At 37.0% G+C, this 22,068-nt stretch overlaps 2 protein-coding genes across 5 annotated transcripts in view; one reads left to right on the top strand and one right to left on the bottom strand.

Annotated features, from left to right (window-relative positions):
• The window catches only part of LOC134746253 (troponin C-like), a 36,170-nt gene extending 34,817 nt beyond the window's left edge, over positions 1 to 1,353 (bottom strand). Inside the window, exons 1-2 of the mRNA XM_063680591.1 lie at positions 1,163 to 1,353; positions 1,029 to 1,062 (exon numbers count right to left, since the gene is read on the bottom strand). Of these exons, the coding sequence (XP_063536661.1) occupies positions 1,029 to 1,062; positions 1,163 to 1,165 (37 nt within the window). The 5' untranslated portion in view covers positions 1,166 to 1,353. The remainder of the gene's footprint in view (positions 1 to 1,028; positions 1,063 to 1,162) is intronic.
• Positions 1 to 22,068, top strand: part of LOC134746252 (calmodulin-A-like) — a 280,136-nt gene that overhangs the window by 236,284 nt on the left and 21,784 nt on the right. For all 4 annotated transcript variants that reach the window (XM_063680588.1, XM_063680589.1, XM_063680586.1 and 1 more), the window contains 2 exons: positions 14,997 to 15,081; positions 15,493 to 15,659. In XM_063680588.1, coding sequence (XP_063536658.1) covers positions 14,997 to 15,081; positions 15,493 to 15,659 — 252 coding nt within the window. The remainder of the gene's footprint in view (positions 1 to 14,996; positions 15,082 to 15,492; positions 15,660 to 22,068) is intronic.

Genomic DNA, 22,068 nt, shown 5'->3' with positions numbered 1-22,068 from the left:
CGATAACATAATAAAAAATAGGTGTCATAATAACATCACTCCGATGAAAAATTTGTCGGCACCCCCTTTGCTTTAGTCCAACCCGCATGCGGTTTTGGAACTTCATTTCTACCTTTGGATTTATTATGCGATGGATGGATAACAGCAAATATATTTCACTAAAAAGCGACTAGAAAACATCAAATGATATTTCCATGCATGAGACCCGAAACTCATTGGAGCGGGGATAATATAAGCTTATAATAATAGTATTTCATGAATCCGTCGTCTCATTCGCAATGTAGTAGATTTTTTTTTGTATATTTACGATTACGCGTTATTACCAACATTAGACGAATAATATTTATGATAATGTAGTGTTTATACGAATATAGCTTTTGCAACAGCTGAAACGTAATACGGATGTTGACAGTACCTCACATTCTAAAATTGATCTAGTCATTTACTAGGCCAAGCAATAAGAAGGTATAGAGGGAAGTGCTAGGAACACAATTTTTGACGTAGCTTTGTTAGGACTAGTTAGATGAACATATCAAAAGTCCCCGACCGTAACCCTGGTACTGGGGGGGTAGAGGGGGGTTTGAATGTTAAATTTTTCGGTTTTTCGATTATATCTCGGAAACTATGCGTCTAAGCGACATGGCCACTTATACAAAATGAAAAGAGATTTAATTTGTTACAAGTTTTATTGAGTCAAGTTTTTCGATATCTTGTATAGTTTTTGAGATATCCGCTCTTGAAGGTTTATTTAGGGCTCTCATTTTTATCTTGATTATCTACATCAGTGAAGCTTCTAGGCCGGGTTTGGTATCGTTTTCGTATAAATCGCGGGTGCCTCTATAACATTTTTGGGCATTCATTTCCTGGCCTTTACCTATTTAGGTTGAAATAAAAACATCATGGAATAAATACCAAACATGGAACATAAATACATTGCACTCTTTTGATTGGGCACTAAACATGTGTAAAAAAATCACGTCACTTTATTGGGGAATGAAAAAAAAGCAACCCATTAAAAAAATACTCACTTCCCATTTGTTCATCATCTAGTTGTGGTGTTTGCTGTAAATAAAATAACTATTAAATCACAAAACCAAAAGCACTAAAAAGCACGATCTTAATACAATTTCAAGACTTAAAAAAATATGAGAACTTCACGCACCATTTTGAATTTAAATTTTAGAACACGCGACGTTCGAAAACAAGTGCCGGTGCAACACGCCCGTCCGATTGAGTCCGTTATAGAACTGGAGATTTTGGAGGGCGTTCGGGATTTAAAACCTGGCTGACAACGGACCACAATAAACACCAACACGATGCGTTGTACTAGCTTCTGAAAGACGTGTGCTTGTAAGGGGGTCGTTAATTTTGTCTTTGTTGTATTTAAATGTATGCTCTGGCATACCCACTGTCGGCAATTTTAAAAAATGTAGGCGCAAATGTAGGTGTAATTTGAATTTCGCGCCTTTTCCTACTGACAAAGTGAGTGTGTCTGAGTATATATTTTTAAATGAGAGAAATCCTGTACAGAGTTTGTGTCGATGATTGATTTATGATTTTATTTTATTTAAAACAAAGTTTAGAAAAATACTACTTCTTTAAAAGACTTTAAAAGACTACTTCTTTAAAACTATCCTGGAGGGGCGGATAGGAAGGAAGCGGGGTAGAGGAAAACCCAGACGCAAATTTTTAGATCAAGTGAAAGAAAAAGTAGGGGTCGTGTCGTATCAAAAAGTCAAAGAGCTGGCGCGGGATAGGGAAAGCTGGAAGATACTCCACCGACAAGAGAATAACTTAAGTTAATGATGATGAGAATTTAATACGAGGCAAGTATTTTTTGTGAAGAAGGATATCTAATAATGAAAGGAAGAATATTTTAATGGGAGAAAGTAGAAATTTGTATTGCAACTGACTTTTGGAACTTCAATAACACGAGTCGCGATTTGGAACTAGTTGTTGATACATTTATACCGAGTACTAGCGTCATCTGATTAAGGCTGTGGCATTGGGACAAACGATACAATATCTTAAAAGGCCTTTTTAGCAAAGCGACATTATTTAATCCAAAATAAATTCCAAATGACATTATTTTATCGAATTATAGACCAATCCCGTATAAAAGCATATAAATAACATTATTACGAGTGAGAAGGCGTGTCACGGAAGCCTTATAATAGTATTATGTGTAATCACATTGTACCACTTTACGTTGTTTCTTTGTGTGGAATAACGGTATTAATTGTATCCTACGGGGATGGCTTTGCAAACTTTATTAAGGTACCTTCATGTTGTTTTCTTTCTGTATTCTACTTGTTACTCGAGGATTTAACGACCTACTAGCCTATTCAGTGGTGACCCTGCCTACAAAGCAGGTAGTCCCGGGTTCGAATCATGGTAAGGACATTTATTTGTGTGTAATGTTAATCACAGATATTAGTTATTGAGTTAGTAGGTTTTCTGTCTATTTAACTATTTATCTATATCTATTATCAAAGATAGATATAACTCCGTAATAGATGGATACAGTCTAAGGATACGTGCCTCGAAAATAAAAAAAAAATATTCTCGTTCAGAGGGCGCTACTAGCTTTGACCTACTGTCGTATGGATGGCGTTGACGATTTCGTTTGTTATTTAACAATTTTAACGCATATCAGTGAAAGAACATGGGTCAAAATCATAAAAATAATTAATGCAAATAAAAAAAATCATTTATCCATATTTAAATACATTTTATCGTATTTTTATAAATCTTCATTTTTAGTTTTAAAGTGTGTCGACAGATGGCAGTGAATTTACTGGGGTAACAAAATTTACTATGACAGTACCGCTCTAGTATAAGTTACTCTATGCTATTTATTATACATATCCTCGTCTGGTACCCACAACACAAGCCTTAAATGAGTTTATTGCGGGGCTAGGTTGACTTGTGTAAGATTATCCCACAAAATTTTATTTATGTAATATTAGATAATAAGAGGTACCTGCATGTACTTACTTGCAGATCAACAATCACAATAGTGTTGTCAAAAATATAACTGCCTTCTGCTGTATCGATGAACATAAGAGAAGGAATGTCCAAGCTTAGAACCCTGTGGCAACCAGAAGTGTCATTTTCGCCTGATGACAGAGCATATCCATTATAAATTATTATCTTAATACACCTCTAGGTTGTTTGGGTGAATTAGAATGTTCTGGATATTTCTCCTGGACGTATTTGAACTTTCGATTAATACAAAAAGTTAAAAAAAAAACTTGTGACAGGTTCGTTTTTGATTTTGTTAGTTGACCAAATTTTTGTTTATGTTAGAGACATAGTTATGACCAAATCTCGGAATAATATGTCTGTGAAACTAATTATGTATGGCCTATATGTATATCGATTTAATTAAATCCGTTTTCCACACAAGTTTCCAAATCAAACTCAAATGACAAAAGCGAAATTCAAATCAAATCATTCTAGAACATTTATAATTAATATTACTAAAAGGTGGGGCCGGCAAGAGTGCCATTAAGGACCTGATGGGTTAATTTCCCTAGACGCTAACGTGCTGTGAGGCAAACAATATTTAAGGAAACAATTTTGCTGGAGCTTGAGGGATTTGGAAATTATTATTTAAGCCTTGCGGTCACTGAAATGACACGATTTGTACAAGTTATGTAAGTTAACCTAATCCCTATTGATTTAATAATCAGTATAATCAAATAACGCGTTTTACCAATAATTAAAGCCACTGAATTAAAATATTTTCATCCGTGTTATAGACATTTTTAATTATTGATTTAAATTTTCACTATTTTTACTCATTATTATTCACAACGACGGGACTTAAACGCGGGTAGTTAGAAAAACTCGCGCCTAGAATATGTTGATGTCAACTTTAGCCACTGTTCTCCGAGGCCACGGGGACAATGCCGTCCTCAAAACGTCGGAGGTAAATTTAAAACTTAATTTTACGCGACTGAGTCCCTTCATTGTGAATAATAATTTCTATTTATTTTTTAACACTTGCGACCTAATTATATTCGGTTCTTTTGCCAAACCTCGTTTTTTTTCATACAACAATGTTATAACAATGCAACCAAATCAGCTCTTTATCCTTCAACTAAACCAGCGCTGGTTCATAGTTAACAATTTAATATGCTGAATTGGGTCTGTAGTCTGTACATACATGTTTGTGATTGTCACGAATAAAATTAACGTTTTTTAATGTGTTTTATTTATCTTATCATATAAGATTAAGGATCACACCAAGATTTTACTTTTATGAGCCTTTGTTGACGTAACTATACCATTATGAGTTGGAGAAAACTCATTAGGAGGCAAACAATTGAAGTTCCGGGTCCGCTCAATTATTCAGATCCATTCCAAATTTATTTACTTAGAAAGTATTTGAGAACAAGGCTTTGTAAAAGTTGATTTCCATTGGGCGAAGTTTCATAACCATCATACTTACTTGGAACTAGAAAAATTGTAAAAGAGGGAATGTTTTGAATGGGACAATTTGTAAATCTTTTTTATTTTTTAGATCACGCTTAAATATCGAGAATATGAAATAATTGGTTTGTGATTTATTACTATTTCTTTTAGAAGGTGTGCAATGAAGAAAATTTTATCTATCTATTTATTGGTATGAGCACTGTTTATATTTTTTTGTCTTTTTTCACTTAACTTAAACATAATATACTTTTATCAGTCTTTCGTCAAAACGTTTAATCAGAACTTCCAATAGCAAAGCGATGGTTGGTTTTTATCGTATCATATCTCAAAAAGGTTCACTAAGCTCCGATATTGCGAATTCCATTCCAACTGAGCACATAAATCAAATGTGTCAACCGTATCCGAATGCACTATATTACTCGATAGTGCAGTATCTGTTCCGGTTTACCCACGCATTAGGTTATAACAGCAACACATTTATCCAGATCATTGACACAGAATAAGTTATAGTATTATCATACAGAACAGCCACGCACCGCCCCGCCCCGACTCGAATTACCTCGCCCCGCGACAGCAGATTGACGGCCGTTTGCCGGCCGCTCAGTACTATTTTAAGCAACTTACTCACACTATGACGTATGACGCGTGTACAGACGTGCCGTTCACACATAGAAACGAAAGTGATCTTTGATGTATAGCGTGTCCGCCCTGTATCATTGGCAAGGCTCGGAAAAACGCCCGTCATTTTGAAAACATGGCCCTGTTCCGTGCAATAGACTTCCTAATACCAATATTAACGATTTAATATCGTAATTTTCGACGACCGATCTGGCCTAGTGGGTAGTGACCCTGTCTGTGAAGCCAATGGTCCTGGGTTCAAATGCCGGTAAGGGCATTTATTTGTGTGATGAACACAAATAATTGTTCCTGGGTCATGGGTGTTTTCTATGTATATAACTAAGTATGTATTTACCTATATATATAAGTATGCATATCGTCGCCTGGCAGTCATAGTACTTTGCTTAGTTTGGGGCTAGGTTGATCTTTTGTAAGATGTCCCCTGATATGTATTTATTGAATATGCACCAATGACATCCGTAGACTGTGAACAAACATCTTCCACTCATAAATGGTTGGGTTATATTTTCAAAATGGCGGCGTTTTTCTGAGCCTTGAATTAATTGCTGATGAGTTACACAAATCCGCCTCAAAAAGCTTAATCGAAAATATACTCATTTTAAAATAAAATGCTTAAATTACATGAAACTTGGTGTATGTACTTCTAACTCGTTCAAAAAGGGCAATCTTTACTTGAGAAAAGATGAAACAACGATTAACATTCACAAATGATTAATGAAGCCAATGGGTTACTAAAAATTATTTTTGAACCTTTAATACAAACCCGATAAGATTTTCGTCACATAGTTGTACGGTTGGGTCAGCGACATCTAGCGTGAGATTTGGTAAACCTGTTTGTATGCAGTTACTATACGGACGCGTACACTTGGCATGAACATTTATCTACGTAACATATACATATATATGTCTGGTACTGCGTTGCATGCAAAACATCTACTTGCTCTATTTTCTTTGTATAAAAATTTTTAGCAACGAAAACTAGTACCAGACTATATAGTAGAGTAGTAGTAGTAGTAGAGAGAGAAGGATAACTCAATATCAATATTGCTTTAAAAAAGTAAAACATGGAGTTCATCTTTAATGCTTGATGTATAAATCAACATTTCCCTCTCGATTTCGACTCAAATATTGTACCTGTTTTTACAAAGAATATTCGAATACAAATTGGCTCCTGAAAGAATTGAATCAGACAAAGTATTTCCTTTTCCTAAGTTTGCTGGCACGCACGAGGAATACACAATCGACATAAATTTTAAACGACGACTTTCATATTATTATTCACTTTCTTTTCACCTTTTATTTGTCAGTGTAACTATGAGTGAGTTTTTAAAAACCTATGGTTTTCCCCTAGACCCATGCAGTGCGAAGATTTGCTGACTATGGATGAGGTCTTGGTGGCTCAGTTGGCAGAGCGCTGGAGTATCGATCCAGAGGCCGTGAGTTCAAGTCTCACCCAAGGCAGTAATTTTTCCACTTTTAAATTTATTCTAAGCTTAATAGCATCGATCGTAGACGTTTCTGCTTGTTAAAAATTAATTTAGAATGGGTAGCACATCGAAACTGGTGAATTTCCAATATGACTTGGAACTCCGGTGGCCGTTTAAGAAGTGTAATACTCTTACGGTAGATGTCGCTAGGGTCCCCTAGACCCATGCAGTGGGAAGATTTGCTGACTATGGATGAGGTCTTGGTGGCTCAGTTGGCAGAGCGCTGGAGTATCGATCCAGAGGCCGTGACTTCAAGTCTCACCCAAGGCAGTAATTTTTCCACTTTTAAATTTATTCTAAGCTTAATAGCATCGATCGCAGACGTTTCTGCTTGTTAAAAATTAACCTATGGTTTAGTTTAAAAATGACCACCACTCCCGTGCCCCCCCCCCCCAAGACGCGCAAAGCGAAGCGCAAGGGCACTACCCTACCTTTTCTTGAAGCGTTTCGTCGTTTTTTGAACCGTTTTACTTTTTACCCTTTGGGTACGGAACCCTAAAAAAGGATATCGAGGTCACGTTCTTCTGGCTATTCTTAAAACTCGTGTTCGTACAACCAATAGGAATTACACAGTATGCTTCTGACAGTTTGACACATGGCGAACTTTGCGTAACTTATTTTGAGCTCACTGCTCCTTTGTCTTTGCCAGATTTTATAACTTTTCGGTGAAATATAAGGCTGTTTAAAAGTTAAAAGTAAATATTTGATATTGTGTAACCTATACTTACAAGATTATGTACATATTAGATTTTAGATTCGTTAATTCAGTAAAATTTATATTGGCTGTATTTTTTTAGGGTGTCGTACCCAAAGGGTAAAAACGGGACCCTATTACGAAGACTCCACTGTCCGTCTGTATGTCTGTATGTCTGTCACCAGGCTGTATCTCATGAACCGTGATAGCTAGACAATCAGTGTGATTTTTTGCCGTTTTTTGCTTAATGGTACGAAACCCTTCGTGCGTGAGTCCGACTCTCACTTGGCCGGTTTTTTTCTCAGTCATATAAAACCTATTTGATGGCCTCCTACTTGGTCAGTAGTGACCCTTCCAACGAAGTAGGGGGTCCCGGGTTCGAATCTTGGTAAGGGCATTTATTTGTTTGATTATTAAAAATATTTTTTCTGAAGTTATTGATGTTTTCTATGTATGTATAAGTAATGGTATCATCATCATCTTCCTCGCGTTATCCCGGCATTTTTGCCACGGCTCATGGGAGCCTGGGGTCCGCTTGGCAACTAATCCCGAGAATTGGCGTAGGCACTACTAGTTTTTACGAAAGCGACTGCCATCTGACCTTCCAACCCAAAGGGGAAAACTAGACCTTATTGGAATTAAGTCCGGTTTCCTCACGCTGTTTTCCTTCGCCGAAAAGATATTTATCAAATGATATTTCGTACATAAGTTCCAAAAAACTCATTGGTACGAGCCGGGGTTTGAACCCACAACCTCCATGAAAGTTGCACACTTACCGCTAGGTCACCAACGCTTAAGCGTATAAGTAATGATATAGAATATATATATATATATATATCACCGTTTAGTCCTCACAACACAAGCCTTATTGAGCTTATTGTGGGACTAGGTTGAACTGTGTAAAATAACGATGTACAACTAACCATTATCATGGTCTATTGAAACTTCCCTAATTACAATTACTATAATTTTCTAACTGCTATTAAAGTACACTAAACATTAAGTTACCTCATTACAAAGTCATGGCACGATTTTCAGCGAGCGTACATTATAGTTAGTTTCCAGGTATCATTCTCATCCTTCAACTACCACAAGGGAGTCAAGGACTTAAAACGACCAGTAAAATTAACGCTCTAAGTTCTGGAACATTTATTATGAAACCCGAGATCAAATAACGCTGGCTCTATGTGATCCAGACTCGCACTTGGTCGCGCAACGAATGCGAATTATACCCAGGAGGCTACAACTCTACAACCACTATATCCCGTTTAAAAATAAAACAGCATCAAATTTAATGAAAAATTGTGCAATTTTGAACTTTGTGACGTAGCGTTATAGTTGAATTTTGAGTGAAACGCTTTAGTACTTAGGGTATTTTTTTATTATGCGAATCTGTTACAGTGCTGTTCAAATTAAGAACGTTTTGTTTTTAAAATTGGAAATGTTTACGGCGGCTGGTTGTATGGCGTTTATTTGAAGTGGTATTTTGGCAACGCTGTTAAAGCAGTTTTTACGACAATACGTAGGCAAAATAGCATAAAATTATATTTAGTTTTTATTTTGAATCATTGTAAAATTTTTAAGACGTATTTTTTGTACTAGTTTGTTTAGAGGTTTGTAAGAAAATCAAATACTGATAAAGCCTTTCATGGTGTGCTTCGACCAACATTTTTTGTCGTATTTATTGTCAATTTACCTTTATTTAAAAGAAAACGGAAGTTTGACGTTTCGGAAAGGCCTAATACTTTTAAGGGTTCCGTACCCAAAGGGTAAAAACGGGACCCTATTACTATAAAGACTACTGTCCGTCTGTCTGTCTGTCACCAGGCTGTATCTCATGAACCGTGATAGCTAGACAGTTGAAATTTTCACAGATGATGTATTTCAAAATACAAAATACAATTTTTTTTTATAACGCCGAAGTTACAAGTCAAAATAGTCACAATAGGTACAATAGTAAACCAGTATATCAAACTTATTCATACAGATCGTTACATTTATGAGTTAACACAGCGTGTAAGTACGTTGGTAACTGGTTTCTGTTGCCGCTATAACAACAAATACAAAAAAAAAATTGTACGGGACCCTCGGTGGGCGAGTCCGACTCGCACTTGTCTGGTTTTTTAGGGTATCTTCATAGTTTCAAATGTAGGTACAATCCCCATCAGATATTTATATCCAAGCGGCCAAAGTAGATACTGAAAAATATCCAATCATGCACTTTCATCTTATGATAATACAGGCTTTGTTCAAATATTTGTGAACACTTTGGCTGCACCGATACAACTGATAGCGTCTCTTCTTTTGTCGAAAAATGGACTTTACTTCTTCGAGATTTAATAGTTTCAAGTAAATGGGAGAACATAATTACTACTGTAATTATCATTAGATGATAATACTACTACTTATTCTGTGTCATTAGTTTAATGACGACATTATTGCCAGTTGCCATTTCGTTGCAGTAAAGGATTAAAATGCGAGCGAACTAAAAAGACCTCTAAGTATTCCTATTGCTCTGTGAGTTCGGGCGATTTGAGGTCTCGAGAGGACCAACGTAACGTGATCTCAAGATTCTTATACATTTGTGAGATCGGAGAACGAGTTTAACACTGGTGAGCATTAGATGGGTGTGTTTGGGAACATTGAGCTCGTTACGCCGGGCGGGCTACTGCATTTTTCATCATTTTACAGTCGCAGTGAACTAATATCAGTATAAAAACAGTTTGCTATTTTAAATTACTGAACTTGAGGCCTATTCGTAGCATAAAAAAGGGTTTTTAGGGTCCCGTACCCAAAGGGTAAAAACGGGACCATATTACGCTGTCCGTTCGTCCGTCTATCACCAGGCTGTATCTCATGAACCGTGACAGCTAGACAGTTGAAATTTGCACATTGTGTATTTCTGTTGCCGCTATAACAGTAAATACTAAAACAGAATAAAATAAATATTTAAGTGGGGCTCCCATACAACAAACGTGATTTTTTTGCCGTTTTTTGTGGGGCTCTGGGTATCGCCTAGCGCCCATAGTACAAGCTTTGCTTAGTTTGGGGCTAGGTTAGTCTGTGTGAGAAGTCCCCTAATATTTATTTATTTTATTAATACATTTTGATTTAAGTAACATCATACTTACACTAAAAATCTTTAGCAAATATTTACTAACAATCACGCTTTAAAAAAACCTACTGAAAAGTTCTGTGCACTGTTCTATAATGGCGGGCAAAGACTGAAATGAAATAAAAGTGATTTCTTTTGACGAATGATGCAATTTTATACTTGCCGGTTCCTGATGGCTCCAATTAGGCTCCACCGAAAACTTTTGGAATACGCTTTTCAAATTTTATATTTAAAATAAGGTTTTTCACTTTAATGGTGAATATTTGAATAACCGTTATAGATTTTGTGTGTTGTTATGGATATAGGACAGGTTTCGTTTTTTAGGTAATATCTTTTTCATTTATATTGCGAATTGTATGAAAAATTGGAGGGCAAAGTAGCTGCTCATTATGAATTTAAAAACTAGAAATTAATTTTCTTACTTAGCTTTATTGTTTGTGTGTAATGACGACGCCTGTTGCCGATTTATGGTTGTACCCATGACGAAGCCTACGTTGCGGATGTGAATTTGTCAACCCTGTATTACTTAATTCTAATGTTGTTTTGTGGAATTAATTTAATAAAATATTTTTATTCTAATTTAAAAAAAAAAAATTTCTTACTAAAAATAACCTCCCTTGTAGAAGTTGTACATGTATAATAATACTGTTGAAAATGGTCGATGTCACTATCAGTTTCGTTATTTTTTATTTATTTATTTAATGTTTTAACTTTATTTCACGATATAAAACAGTACAAATAGAAGACTTAAAGCATGATATATTTTGTACCTATCCTTATAACAGGCAATCATGTCAAAGTTAACGAATATTCATAACAATGACAGAACTAAATATAAATATATGTTTAATAAAAATGGAAACTATAGGTCTAATCTAAGAGAACTGTAAAAATATTTTATGTATGACCGTTTGTTTCATATTTAAATAAATAAAATAAAATAAATAACTTAAAAATTATGCTAATTCTGTACACACATTATTTTATTTAAATCTGATAGGTAAATTTTCTATGCATATTCAAAAACTAAATCTTATTTGTTTAAAATTATCTTCCAATAAAAAAATTCTGTTCCGTCGCTTTATATGTTACTAGCGACCCGCCCCGTCTTCGCACGGGTGTAATGCTGATGTATTATACATATAAATCTTCACCTTGAATTACAGTATCTATTAAAAAAAATCGCATCAAAATCCTTTGCGTCGTTTTAAAGAACTAAGCATACATAGGGATAGACAGACAGTTAGCAGGAAGCGATTTTGTTTCATTTTTTTTTAATATTACGTCGGTGGCAAACAAGCATACGGCTCGCCTGATGTTAAGCAGTCTCCGTAGCCTATGTACGCCTGCAACTCCAGAGGAGTTACATGCGCGTTGCCGACCCTAACACTCCTCTCCCTCGAGCTTTGGCAACCTTACTCACCGGCAGGAACACAACACTATTAGTAGGGTCTAGTGTTATTTGGCTGCGGTTTTCTGTAAGGTGGAGGTACCTCCCCAGTTGGGCTCTGCTCTAGATCTGGAATGACATCCGCTGTCCTGAGTGTCCTGTGCCCTACCACACAAAGCGAGATGTCATTCACAGTGCCCATACCTCTCTTTTGGACGTAGTTTAAGGACATACCCGGGTCCAGGTTTCATACTATGTAGTGATGTATTAGTTTTGCGGAATACTAAATTTATATGAATATTATATCCAGATTCTTTGGAAGCTTCATGCCAAGGAATGCATACCCAACTTTGAACATTCTCTCAACTAATACCATAGCTTTATCTATTATCCAGAATATTTCGGATATACCTAAGTGAGTGGGGAATGTTGGGTATTTAATGGATTAATAATCTCGGCAATCATCTACAAAGGAATGTAATGGAGGAAAAAGTTTGTACGAGACCTTTGCCTAATTCTACGTGAACAAAGTCGCGTGTAGTTTTCGTATTTAAAGTAAACTAGTCAGTTCAGAACGCGATCAAGTTCGATTCGTCCGCCACATCCGCCAGCTGCGCCATCTTGCCTTACAATGTCGCCTGCAATTTCCTGGACCAGCCGCCTTGACGTATTCAATTCATCATTCCGTTTGGTTGACGCAGGAACCAGTATAAGTGGACTCGCTGTCTAAACTTACTTACGAGTAATGTTATCGAGTTACTTTGGTACGAAATTTTGATTCGCAGTGACCCTTTTTTTTACATTACGAACCCGTTTAGTCAGCGCGCAATCAATAAGAAAACACGTACCGTAAACTGGGGTTACTTTGATTCGTGAGGTAGCATTGATCATCGATTTTTAAACTGTAAGGAATTTATTTCTGAACGCTTTTATCATCTATTTCTGTTAAGCATGCCAACTACATCATAAAATGTTTAAGTTCGCGTTTAAAAATCAACTCCCTATTCCTCAAAAATCGATGATCAGTGTTATCCCGCGAATCAAACTAACCCCATTTTACGGTACTGAATCTTTTACAAAATCTTATGAAATTATTGTAGGCATATCTCCAAGTAGCTTTTAAACTTATTATTGGATATATATTATAACATTGTCATGTATTTATTGCTAGGAGGATATAACCAAACGGAGTAGCCATTAACAGGCTTTTCCCTCTGTCGAAAATAGTCGGCCAATGGTCATACAATGTATGACGTTTATCTGACATTTCTATTTTAACGTTACGTATACATTTGACGTTCCCCTCCCCCGCAAAAATTGACAGACTTTTTTGTACAGCAAATTACAGACGTGGCGTCTCCGATTCTCATATCAAACAGTTTCTCCATCTGTTTTTTTAACATAACGGTATATTTTGTGTGGAAAACCTTGTACGGATAAGGTACTAGTAAATTTTTATATTAAGGTGAAAAATGGCTATGCGCCTCCCTTTACGGCCCGGCCACGACGTCGGGCGGCGGTGGCAGCGGCGAGCGGCGGCCATAGGTGGGAACGAAAGGTCCGATCGCTGTGTCTCGCTCCAACCTATGGCCGCCGCTCGCCGCTGCCGCCGCCGCGCGATGTCGTGGCCGGGCCGTAAGGCGTGTAGGTAAGCATAAAGGAAGAAATGGAAAGATTCGCACGATTCTGGTAAACTTCCCTGACTCAGTTGTTTAACAGCGATCGGACTGGTGTTCAGAAAGGTTTCAAGTTCGAGTCTTGCCGGAGGTGGCAAATTTTTAAATTTTGCCTCTAATACAAAAAATTATAGTATCGCTTGAAGTCGTAACTGCTTGATTCAAATTAGTTTAAGGTTCTTGTATATAGGGTTTCCACGGCTTCAAGTTACATAGGTTAACTCGAGACACTCGCTTGGGCCGCCAATAGGAATATCGCTGCCCCAATATTACACGATTCTATGTTTCACTTTTATCGAACTGAAATTTGAACTTTATCATAGTGACATTAAGTCGAATTTCAACTATCTTGAAAATGTAACATAGAACCCTGTAATATTGGGGCAGCGATATATCGAATTGGGTGCAGCAAACATTTATACAGATGTGACTTCGACATCGTATTGGGTTGGATAAGCTCGTATTTTATTTAGGCTAGATACCGCACACAGCGACATGCCAGGGTAAATCGTAACGGTTATATATTCTTTCGTTTAAGGGGAAAAGAGAAAAAAACACCGATCCGAAAAATATTCGTATTAGCAGCTCTGGGACACCAGCACAGAATAAATAATAGTACTAGGTACAGAAGATTCACTCTATAACAAAACGCGTCAATAACGACAGATGTGACCGCTAGGTGGCGCAAGCGCGAGCAGGCGTCCGTTCCGTAACGGTGCGCGGCAATTACTATGGCTAGACACCAAAATTGGTGTGTGCCGCATGTACTTGTAGCGACGCGACGAAATCGCGGAGTGAGCCACGCATGACACCAGTATCGTTACCAGAATTTGACACTGACATTTTCGCTAGCGACTGCGTAAACTAACTCACAATGCATCTCCCTCGTACTGACATTGGTGCAAGCGAGATGCACTGCGTTTGAGTTGACGCAGTCGCTAGCGTTTAAGGCAACTCATGGTGAGGGTACTGGGGACTTAGCAAAGATCACAATCGTTGATAGAAAATACCAACTGAAACTTAAATGACGGCATAGTCACGTGACTTTTCGTAGCATCTGTCATCCTGATAATTTTTTTCTTTTCGTTTTGTCGATGTTCGATTGTCGTCTTGGCTAAGCCCCGAGCTTACCGTTCTTATAAATCAGATACCGAAGATTACTTGACTTTAATTTAAAAAAAAACTTTTTTTTTCGTCATTATTCTACACACCATAGGAGTATACATACATATACCCACACGACATGTAGTGTAAGATAACTATACTATCTCAACGACACTAAGGTCTCAAATTTAACGGCACTAAAGTCGCTTGACAAACTTGACGCCCTGTACTATATTGACATAGTATGGTAAACTCGCATTATTTGGTGACACGCCTAATTCGGTGATACAAGTTTTGAAGCATGACACCCAGGAAAGCTAGTGAATAGCTTTTAAATGGGACCTCACGGCTTCATTAGGAGGTACTTAACAATGCCCCCTCACTCCCCGTACCATCTCCACTTTTTCAAATTAAAAGCCAGCAATGTCATTAACGTTGTTTTTGCTTACAGGCGCGGAACAAACCCGCAGACGGCGGTGGTCACGTCAACCAGAAAAACGCAGCGGGCCAGAAATCCACCCCGACGAGTCAAAAAGGTAATTTTCTAAGTACTAAGGCTATAATTACGAAAGTCCAAGTTGGTTTTCGAGCAATTATCTCTGTCAGTCTAATTATGTCTTAATTGGTGTAAAATTGGAGTAAAAGAGAAAGTAGCTCGAAATTTGCTAGGTTCGGTCCCAGTGGTGTTCGCGATGGGCCCTGTGGATGACGCCATACGCTGCGTGCAGCGTCACGTTTCATAGGACTGTTTTAGGCAGAAAGTGATGGTACGCGCACCGCATTGCTTCAAATGGTGACAAAGACAATTCAAACGAACATTTTGATAAGTATCTAAAATGGATTTCGTTCGTACTTGTTTGTAGTACATGTCTTGCATTGAGTACATGTTTAAAGTGACGTAAATAATTGGACACACTTTCAAATTTTAACCTTTCTACTTTCGGCAGGTGGTCCAAAAACACCCGTAAAACCGTCAGCGCAGAAAGGAGCAGCGAAGACCGCTCCACCGAAGCAAGCCGCCGCCGCCGCCGCCGCCGCCGTCAAAACTCCTCAGGGGAAGAAGAAGAAGGGACACAAGCACCAGCAGTATGAGCTCATTGTTACTATTAATCTGGTGAGTTATTATAACTTATTCTATTGACTCAGTGACTCAAACTTGGCCTGCTGACACAAGACTGCTCATGCAGATCCATCTCCACAATATCGCTTTAGCGATACCTGGGGCGTCCGACAGGACGTCCTCCTGATAGGCGGCCCAGGTACGCTCTTTTCACATTCCAATCATCAATTCCCCCAAAGTGGCCTAGCCAACGGAGTCTGTGAGCTGTAGTCTCCCGTATGATGTTAGGTTCACTACTTAAGTTCAGCCACTAGGTCTTCAATTTCGCGGTTCCATGAGGACTGTGCAGCTTCCGTCCGGTCTTTTAGTCTTTAAGTTTAAAGAACTTATTGTTACTGTAAGAGTTTATTGTAACGAAAATACACGGTTAAATCCAAATCGACCTCTAGGTTGAATCACGCACTTTCCGTTTAAAAATCTGCTATTGTTGAAAAATTATTAGGAATAATAACAATTTAATAATCCAGACAATGCCGATAAAGTTTATTACGGTAACCTAAACTGTTTATTCCTTTTTGTGAAAACTTTTGAAACCTTTGTTTTTTTTGTCACTAAATCTTTTATCCAAAATTTCATATAGTAACAAAAGATAAACTCATTTATTTTTACAATTTTCACACTTCGAATAACAAAGCGGGGCGTGTCTGACATGTTACGTGCAGGCAGGAATGCCTTTGCGAAAAAATTGCACTCACGAATGTTTGCATAGTTGCCGTGATTTTTTAAACTTTTGTGTAGCTAAATATTATAATCAGTACCTAGTCGTTTTCATTTTATCATGTTTACTTTTTTATTGTAAATACAGCAGTAAAATATCTAATTAGAGGGTACAATTTCCCGAAACCTTACGCTTTATTACATTCTAGAATAGGTTGTTTAGTCCCTATAGTTTCCAGACTACAGAGAGGCACTGCTATTAATTATAGTGTGGCAAGCTAATTTGTCAGTCGAATAAAGCGAGAAATTCAAAATATAAATTTTCATCACCTTTTTCTTCTGACAAAGTTAACTTGCCACACAACATGACACACAGCTATTGTTCATGTCTATTGACAATGACTCAAGTTTAAAGATGACAGTACTGGGACAGTGGCGAGTATACATGTGTACGTTGCGGAAAGTTTCCAAAAAGCCATAAAAGTTCTCGAAAATTTCAGGGAAAATTCACAGGAAACAAAGGAAACTTTCATTTTACAAAGTTTCCTTAATTTTTTCAAATTTTCCGGCGTAGAGGTCCGCATCCGCATCTATATACCTCATTACCCTAAATTTTGATCATCAGATAAAATGGCCCAATTTTATTGGCCCTTTTTTCATCAATTCCGACCCTCCTTCCAACATGCAATCGCCCATTTAAGTTAAGGAAACCGCCAAATCGATTTTTAACGACTGCAACAACTGTAATGGTGCCGCTAATGCTTTTGAAACTTTGAATATTTCAACTTTTGCTTTATTGTGACCCGCCGCAGCATTTTGTATGACTCCTTTTAGAAAATCGTCTAATCTTTGAAAAGACTTTGAAATCGTCCTTTGTGTGGTTTGACGTCATCAGCTAAATAAAAATTCGAGTCACCGCTATTTAAAAAAAATGTGATTGGTCAATAAAAGTTCGTGGCGTGTGTGGTACTTCTATTAGTATTTATTCTAGTTCGTTGGTTGCAAGTTTTAAATAATTCTACGTAGATTCCAAGATTGAGTAGGAAAGCGGACCCTGGCGCTAGGCCGGGAAAACGCTAGGTTAAGAAGAAGAAGATGAAGTCGCGGCCGAAGCCTAGTAGACAATATAACGTTTTATACGAAATATTTTTCTTCATTTAAAAGTACCTAACAGATCAACTCGTTTTTACCAGTCGGGGTTTCGACCCACGAGCTGCGGGTCGAAAGCCGCACTTAAAACCAGAGCTTCTAAATGTTTAATGCAATAAAAATCCTCGGTCATCGTCAACATAAAGGTTTTAACCTAACATTTGTTTATAATATAAATGATATAAACTTTATATCATTCGTTTTTGTTTAAATGGAATAATGTTTGTTAGTTCGTTGCGGCTATGAAATGGAAATAGTTTTATGACAATGACGACATGATGGAATAAAACATTTTTAGATGTTTTAATTTGCGGGCATATACCTCGGCCACGAAAAATACGCTCTGTAAACTAGAAACGTTGGCAGCCGAGCGTCAAGCGTAAAAAACAAATGACCCACCAACGAAACTGCTATGCAAATTTAAGCGAAATTCGTTATGATTGATATAGTCCAAACCCGAGTCTTGGCGTGTCGCGTTTGTCATGGACATATTCATATACTTACATTATGCCAGTTCTAAGGTATTTGTCGACGTGCCCTAAACTCATAATTAAAAGCATTTCATTTCGTTTCAAATAGACCCTCTTCTATTCCTAATATTTCATAAATGCATATAAGTCATTTGAGTTGCCCCTTTCAGTAGCCTCCATATTGTGTAGCCCTCTGTTTAATCAGAAAGCCCCACAATACTCGTAGCAATATAGAAATACGATACAGTACTAGGTATACTTGTTAGCTTTCTATCCTCTGTGTGGTCAGGGCTATGGTTTTAATCAGGATGCTATATTGATTATAATTATACTGAGATTACTTATCTATTAAGAGTTGATAGAATCTACGAGTAAAAAAATTAACCTACGGGGGCGTTTACTAAAATAAATATTGAAAACCTGAGTCTCACAGATCCTGGTGTTTTTGGGTTCTTTCAACTCAGAATCACTTAAAGTTGATAAAAAAAGTTGGGGAAAAAGTTGACGACTGGTCTGGCCTAGTGGGTAGTGGCCCTGTCTGTGAAGCCGATGGTCCTGGGTTCGAATCCCGGTAAGGGCATTTATTTGTGTGATGAGCACAGATATTTGTTCCTGAGTCTTAGGTGTTTTCTATGTATTTATGTATTTGTATATTATATATAATATATATCGTTGTCTGAGTACCCACAACACAAGCCTTCTTGAACTTACCGTGGGACTTAGTCAATCTGTGTAAGAATGTCGTAGAATATTTATTTGTTTATTATACGTTTTGTTATTATGTATTTCGCACGTTTATATATACCAAAGATAGATATAACTCCGTAATAGATGGATACAGTCTAAGGAAAAAACGTGCCTCGAAAATCAAGAAAATTTGATTCTCGTTCAGAGGGCGCCACTAGTTTTGGCCTACAGTCGTATAGATGGCGTTGACGGTTTCGTTTGTTATTTAACAATTTTAACGCATATCAGTGAAAGAACATGGGTCAAAATCATAAAAATAATTAATGCAAATAAAAAAAATCATTTATCTATATTTAAATACATTCTATCGTATTTTTATAAATCTTCATTTTTAGTTTTAAAGTGTGTCGACAGATGGCAGTGAATTTACTGGGGTTACAAAATTTACTATGACAGTAACGCTCTAGTATAAGTTACTCTATGTATATACTGAACCTTATGTCATACAAAATTATCCAAATTGAAATCATATCTTGTGAGCAATATCATATAATACATACGTTCATACGTTACATACGTTCTATTTACTTACCCAGGATATTACGCTGCCTGAAAATATGTCAATGATGATCCCCTTTTATGGAATCTAGAAAAGCGCCAATTACAGTTAACTTGGATGGATTTGGTCAAAAACTTTTTTTTTTATTTGTGTGTAGTTTTTGCAGGGTTTTAATATAATTTTAAAACGAATTTTAATGTAATGTATATTGTGACATTTTACTTTAATTTTTATTTTAGTTGTTATGACAGTTGTATTATTTTTGTGATTATTTCTATCTAAATGTATATATTATGAATTGTCCTAGTATATATTAAGCGACTTAGTTTCTGTTGACTGTTTTGCTTATATATTTTGAAATAAATAAATAGAAATAGAAATGAAATAGAAACTTCCACTAGCCTTCATTGTCAGTTTCAGCCCTGATTATTCATAAAACCGTGAATGACTCCCACTCAATTAGTATAAAGCCCGTGCAATGTTTTACCGACTAGGGCGCGGCCATTTTAACAGCCGCCCTGAACGGTCCGCCGCTTTTCTTTAATCACTCACTTTTACGGTTTACGCCTTCGCCTTTTTTTTAATTGGCTACACTGTTTAGTCGACATAGTGAACAGCAACTGCTTTTTTTATGAGAAAATTTTTGACGTGGCCCAAAAGTTAAGCCGGCTTTTAACACCTTTTTATGTGCTCATAAAGTCAAACACATAATATCGTAATTATGAAATATTTTAGAGAAAGGTAAAAATAATTAAGCTACGCAATAGTTATTTGTGCAACAAGAGAGGAAAGTTGGTTTTTCTTGCGAGTGTTTATCTTGAGCGTAGCGAGGGACTCAAAAACACGAGATGTAAAATAACTTTGCTCTCGTGTTGCACACATAATTTTTCACCTCAGTAGTGAGAACATATTAAAGGTTAAAATGTATTTCGAATTACACAGAATAAACAGAAAAAAAAGTATTATAATATGTACGATACGATAAGATACGATACCATACGATACGATACGAGACGAGACGAGACCGGACCTGACCGGACCGGACCGTACCGTATCGGACCGGACCGTACCGTACCGTACCGGACCGTACCGGACCGTACCGTACCGGACCGTACCGGACCGGACCGGACCGTACCGTACCGTACCGTACCGTACCATAATTTTTTTTTTTATAAAAGTATGAAGTTCATGGCCTTCACTAAATTAAAAAGCTACATTGTTTCACTCCCTGGAGTGAGGAAAGTCGCACTTTCCTCACTCCAGGGAGTGACGAAAGTAGGCTTGTTCGAGCTGCTGAGGTGAAAATGAAATTATGGTTCTGGAATGATATTTTAGAGCGTTGACACTAGTTTTCGTTCGCAAGTAAAAAAACTTTTAAGCATTTATACCTAATAATCGTGTGAAAACTTATGGGTGATGTACCTACCTAAGAACCTTTTATACTTATACGACGTAATTTATCAAAATTATAGGTATTATTAAGGTCGAGCACGTTTTGTACACCGTTTTTATTTCCTGCCATGTATTGTTTATTATGGTTTAATAGTTATTTGTTCCACAAGGGGGAAAAGTTGTTGTTTGACCGCATGCTAACCTATCAATAATAGGTGCCCGAGCAAGCGAAAGATTCCAAAATTGAGCCACAAGCGTAGCGAGTGTCAAAACCGTAAGAAGTTGTTTAATCTGAAACGATATAATCACATTTTCAATTTATATCATTCACTAAAATCAAAAACCACATATTGATGTATTATATTCACCACAAACCTCAAATGATTTAGCGCTGATTTCGCTAGTTCTGTCCACAAACTGAACACGTGACGGAGAGGCAATATGTCAAATTTATCGCATCCGCTCCATGCTATATAACATCTGAAGCTGCTTTCATAATAAATTAGGAACAATGATGGACCGCAAGTGTTTATAGGTTTTCTTACGATAAATAAGTAGATACTCGGAAAGAGTGAAGAGAAAAAATTATGATCAAAATTGCGCTAAACGGTACAGTCGCCATCAGATATATCGGAACGGCCAAGGTGCTCCCAAATATCTGAACGCCTCTATTGTCAAGGCATTAGAAGCCAGGTTCAGATATTGTGAACACCTCGGCCGGTCCGATATATCTGATGTACAAAATAATAATAAAAATATCCATTAAGGCGCTTCGCGCAGTTTTTGGCCAAAAACTGTCTCTTTTTAGAGCTTATAACTTCTAAATGAGTCAACCAAAAATTATGAAAAAAATATATATGCATCTTCACTCTATGGACAACAATCTCAACATTTGACTTTTTTTTCTGAAATTTGTAGTTTCACCGAAAAAAAATAACACGACAGGCCGTTTTGCGGCTAACTTTGCTTATAACTTCTAAACGGCTTAATCGATTAATATTATTTTTAAACTAACAAAAATGTTTTAACAGGTTCTACAAATCCAACATAGCTTTTCTTAATCAAAAAATATTTTCTTAAGAAATCGCACGTTTTTCCACATTTCATGCGTATGCAGCCTGAAAATGGCGTGGCCGGCAGTCGTGTGCCAGCTTTGAGACGAGGAGGCTGTGTCGCTCGTCGCTCCGTGCCTTCCTTGCACTATGTTTGCTTATGCACAAGCAAAGTGCTATAATATCGGAGTTATTGTGGCCAAAGAATAAATAACTGCAGAGCGCTGATTTGGTTGCGACGCGCATTAGCGACTTAGCGAGCGCATCACGTTATTTTGCGGTCTATTACAATGAATGTAATGATAATATCCGTATATATTATACTATAACATACGTATGTTTGAGAAAACTTCATTTGAAATAAATAAATAAATGTTTTCTAACCGACATATTATAATGTCATTTAAGTTTTACGTTTTGAATAATGTTCCATTCCA

The sequence above is a fragment of the Cydia strobilella genome, chromosome 12, assembly GCF_947568885.1.
Source record: "Cydia strobilella chromosome 12, ilCydStro3.1, whole genome shotgun sequence".
NCBI classification, from domain to species: domain Eukaryota; kingdom Metazoa; phylum Arthropoda; class Insecta; order Lepidoptera; family Tortricidae; genus Cydia; species Cydia strobilella.
Note: the sequence above shows the minus strand (reverse complement) of the source record. Positions and strands in the feature narration are given on the sequence as shown.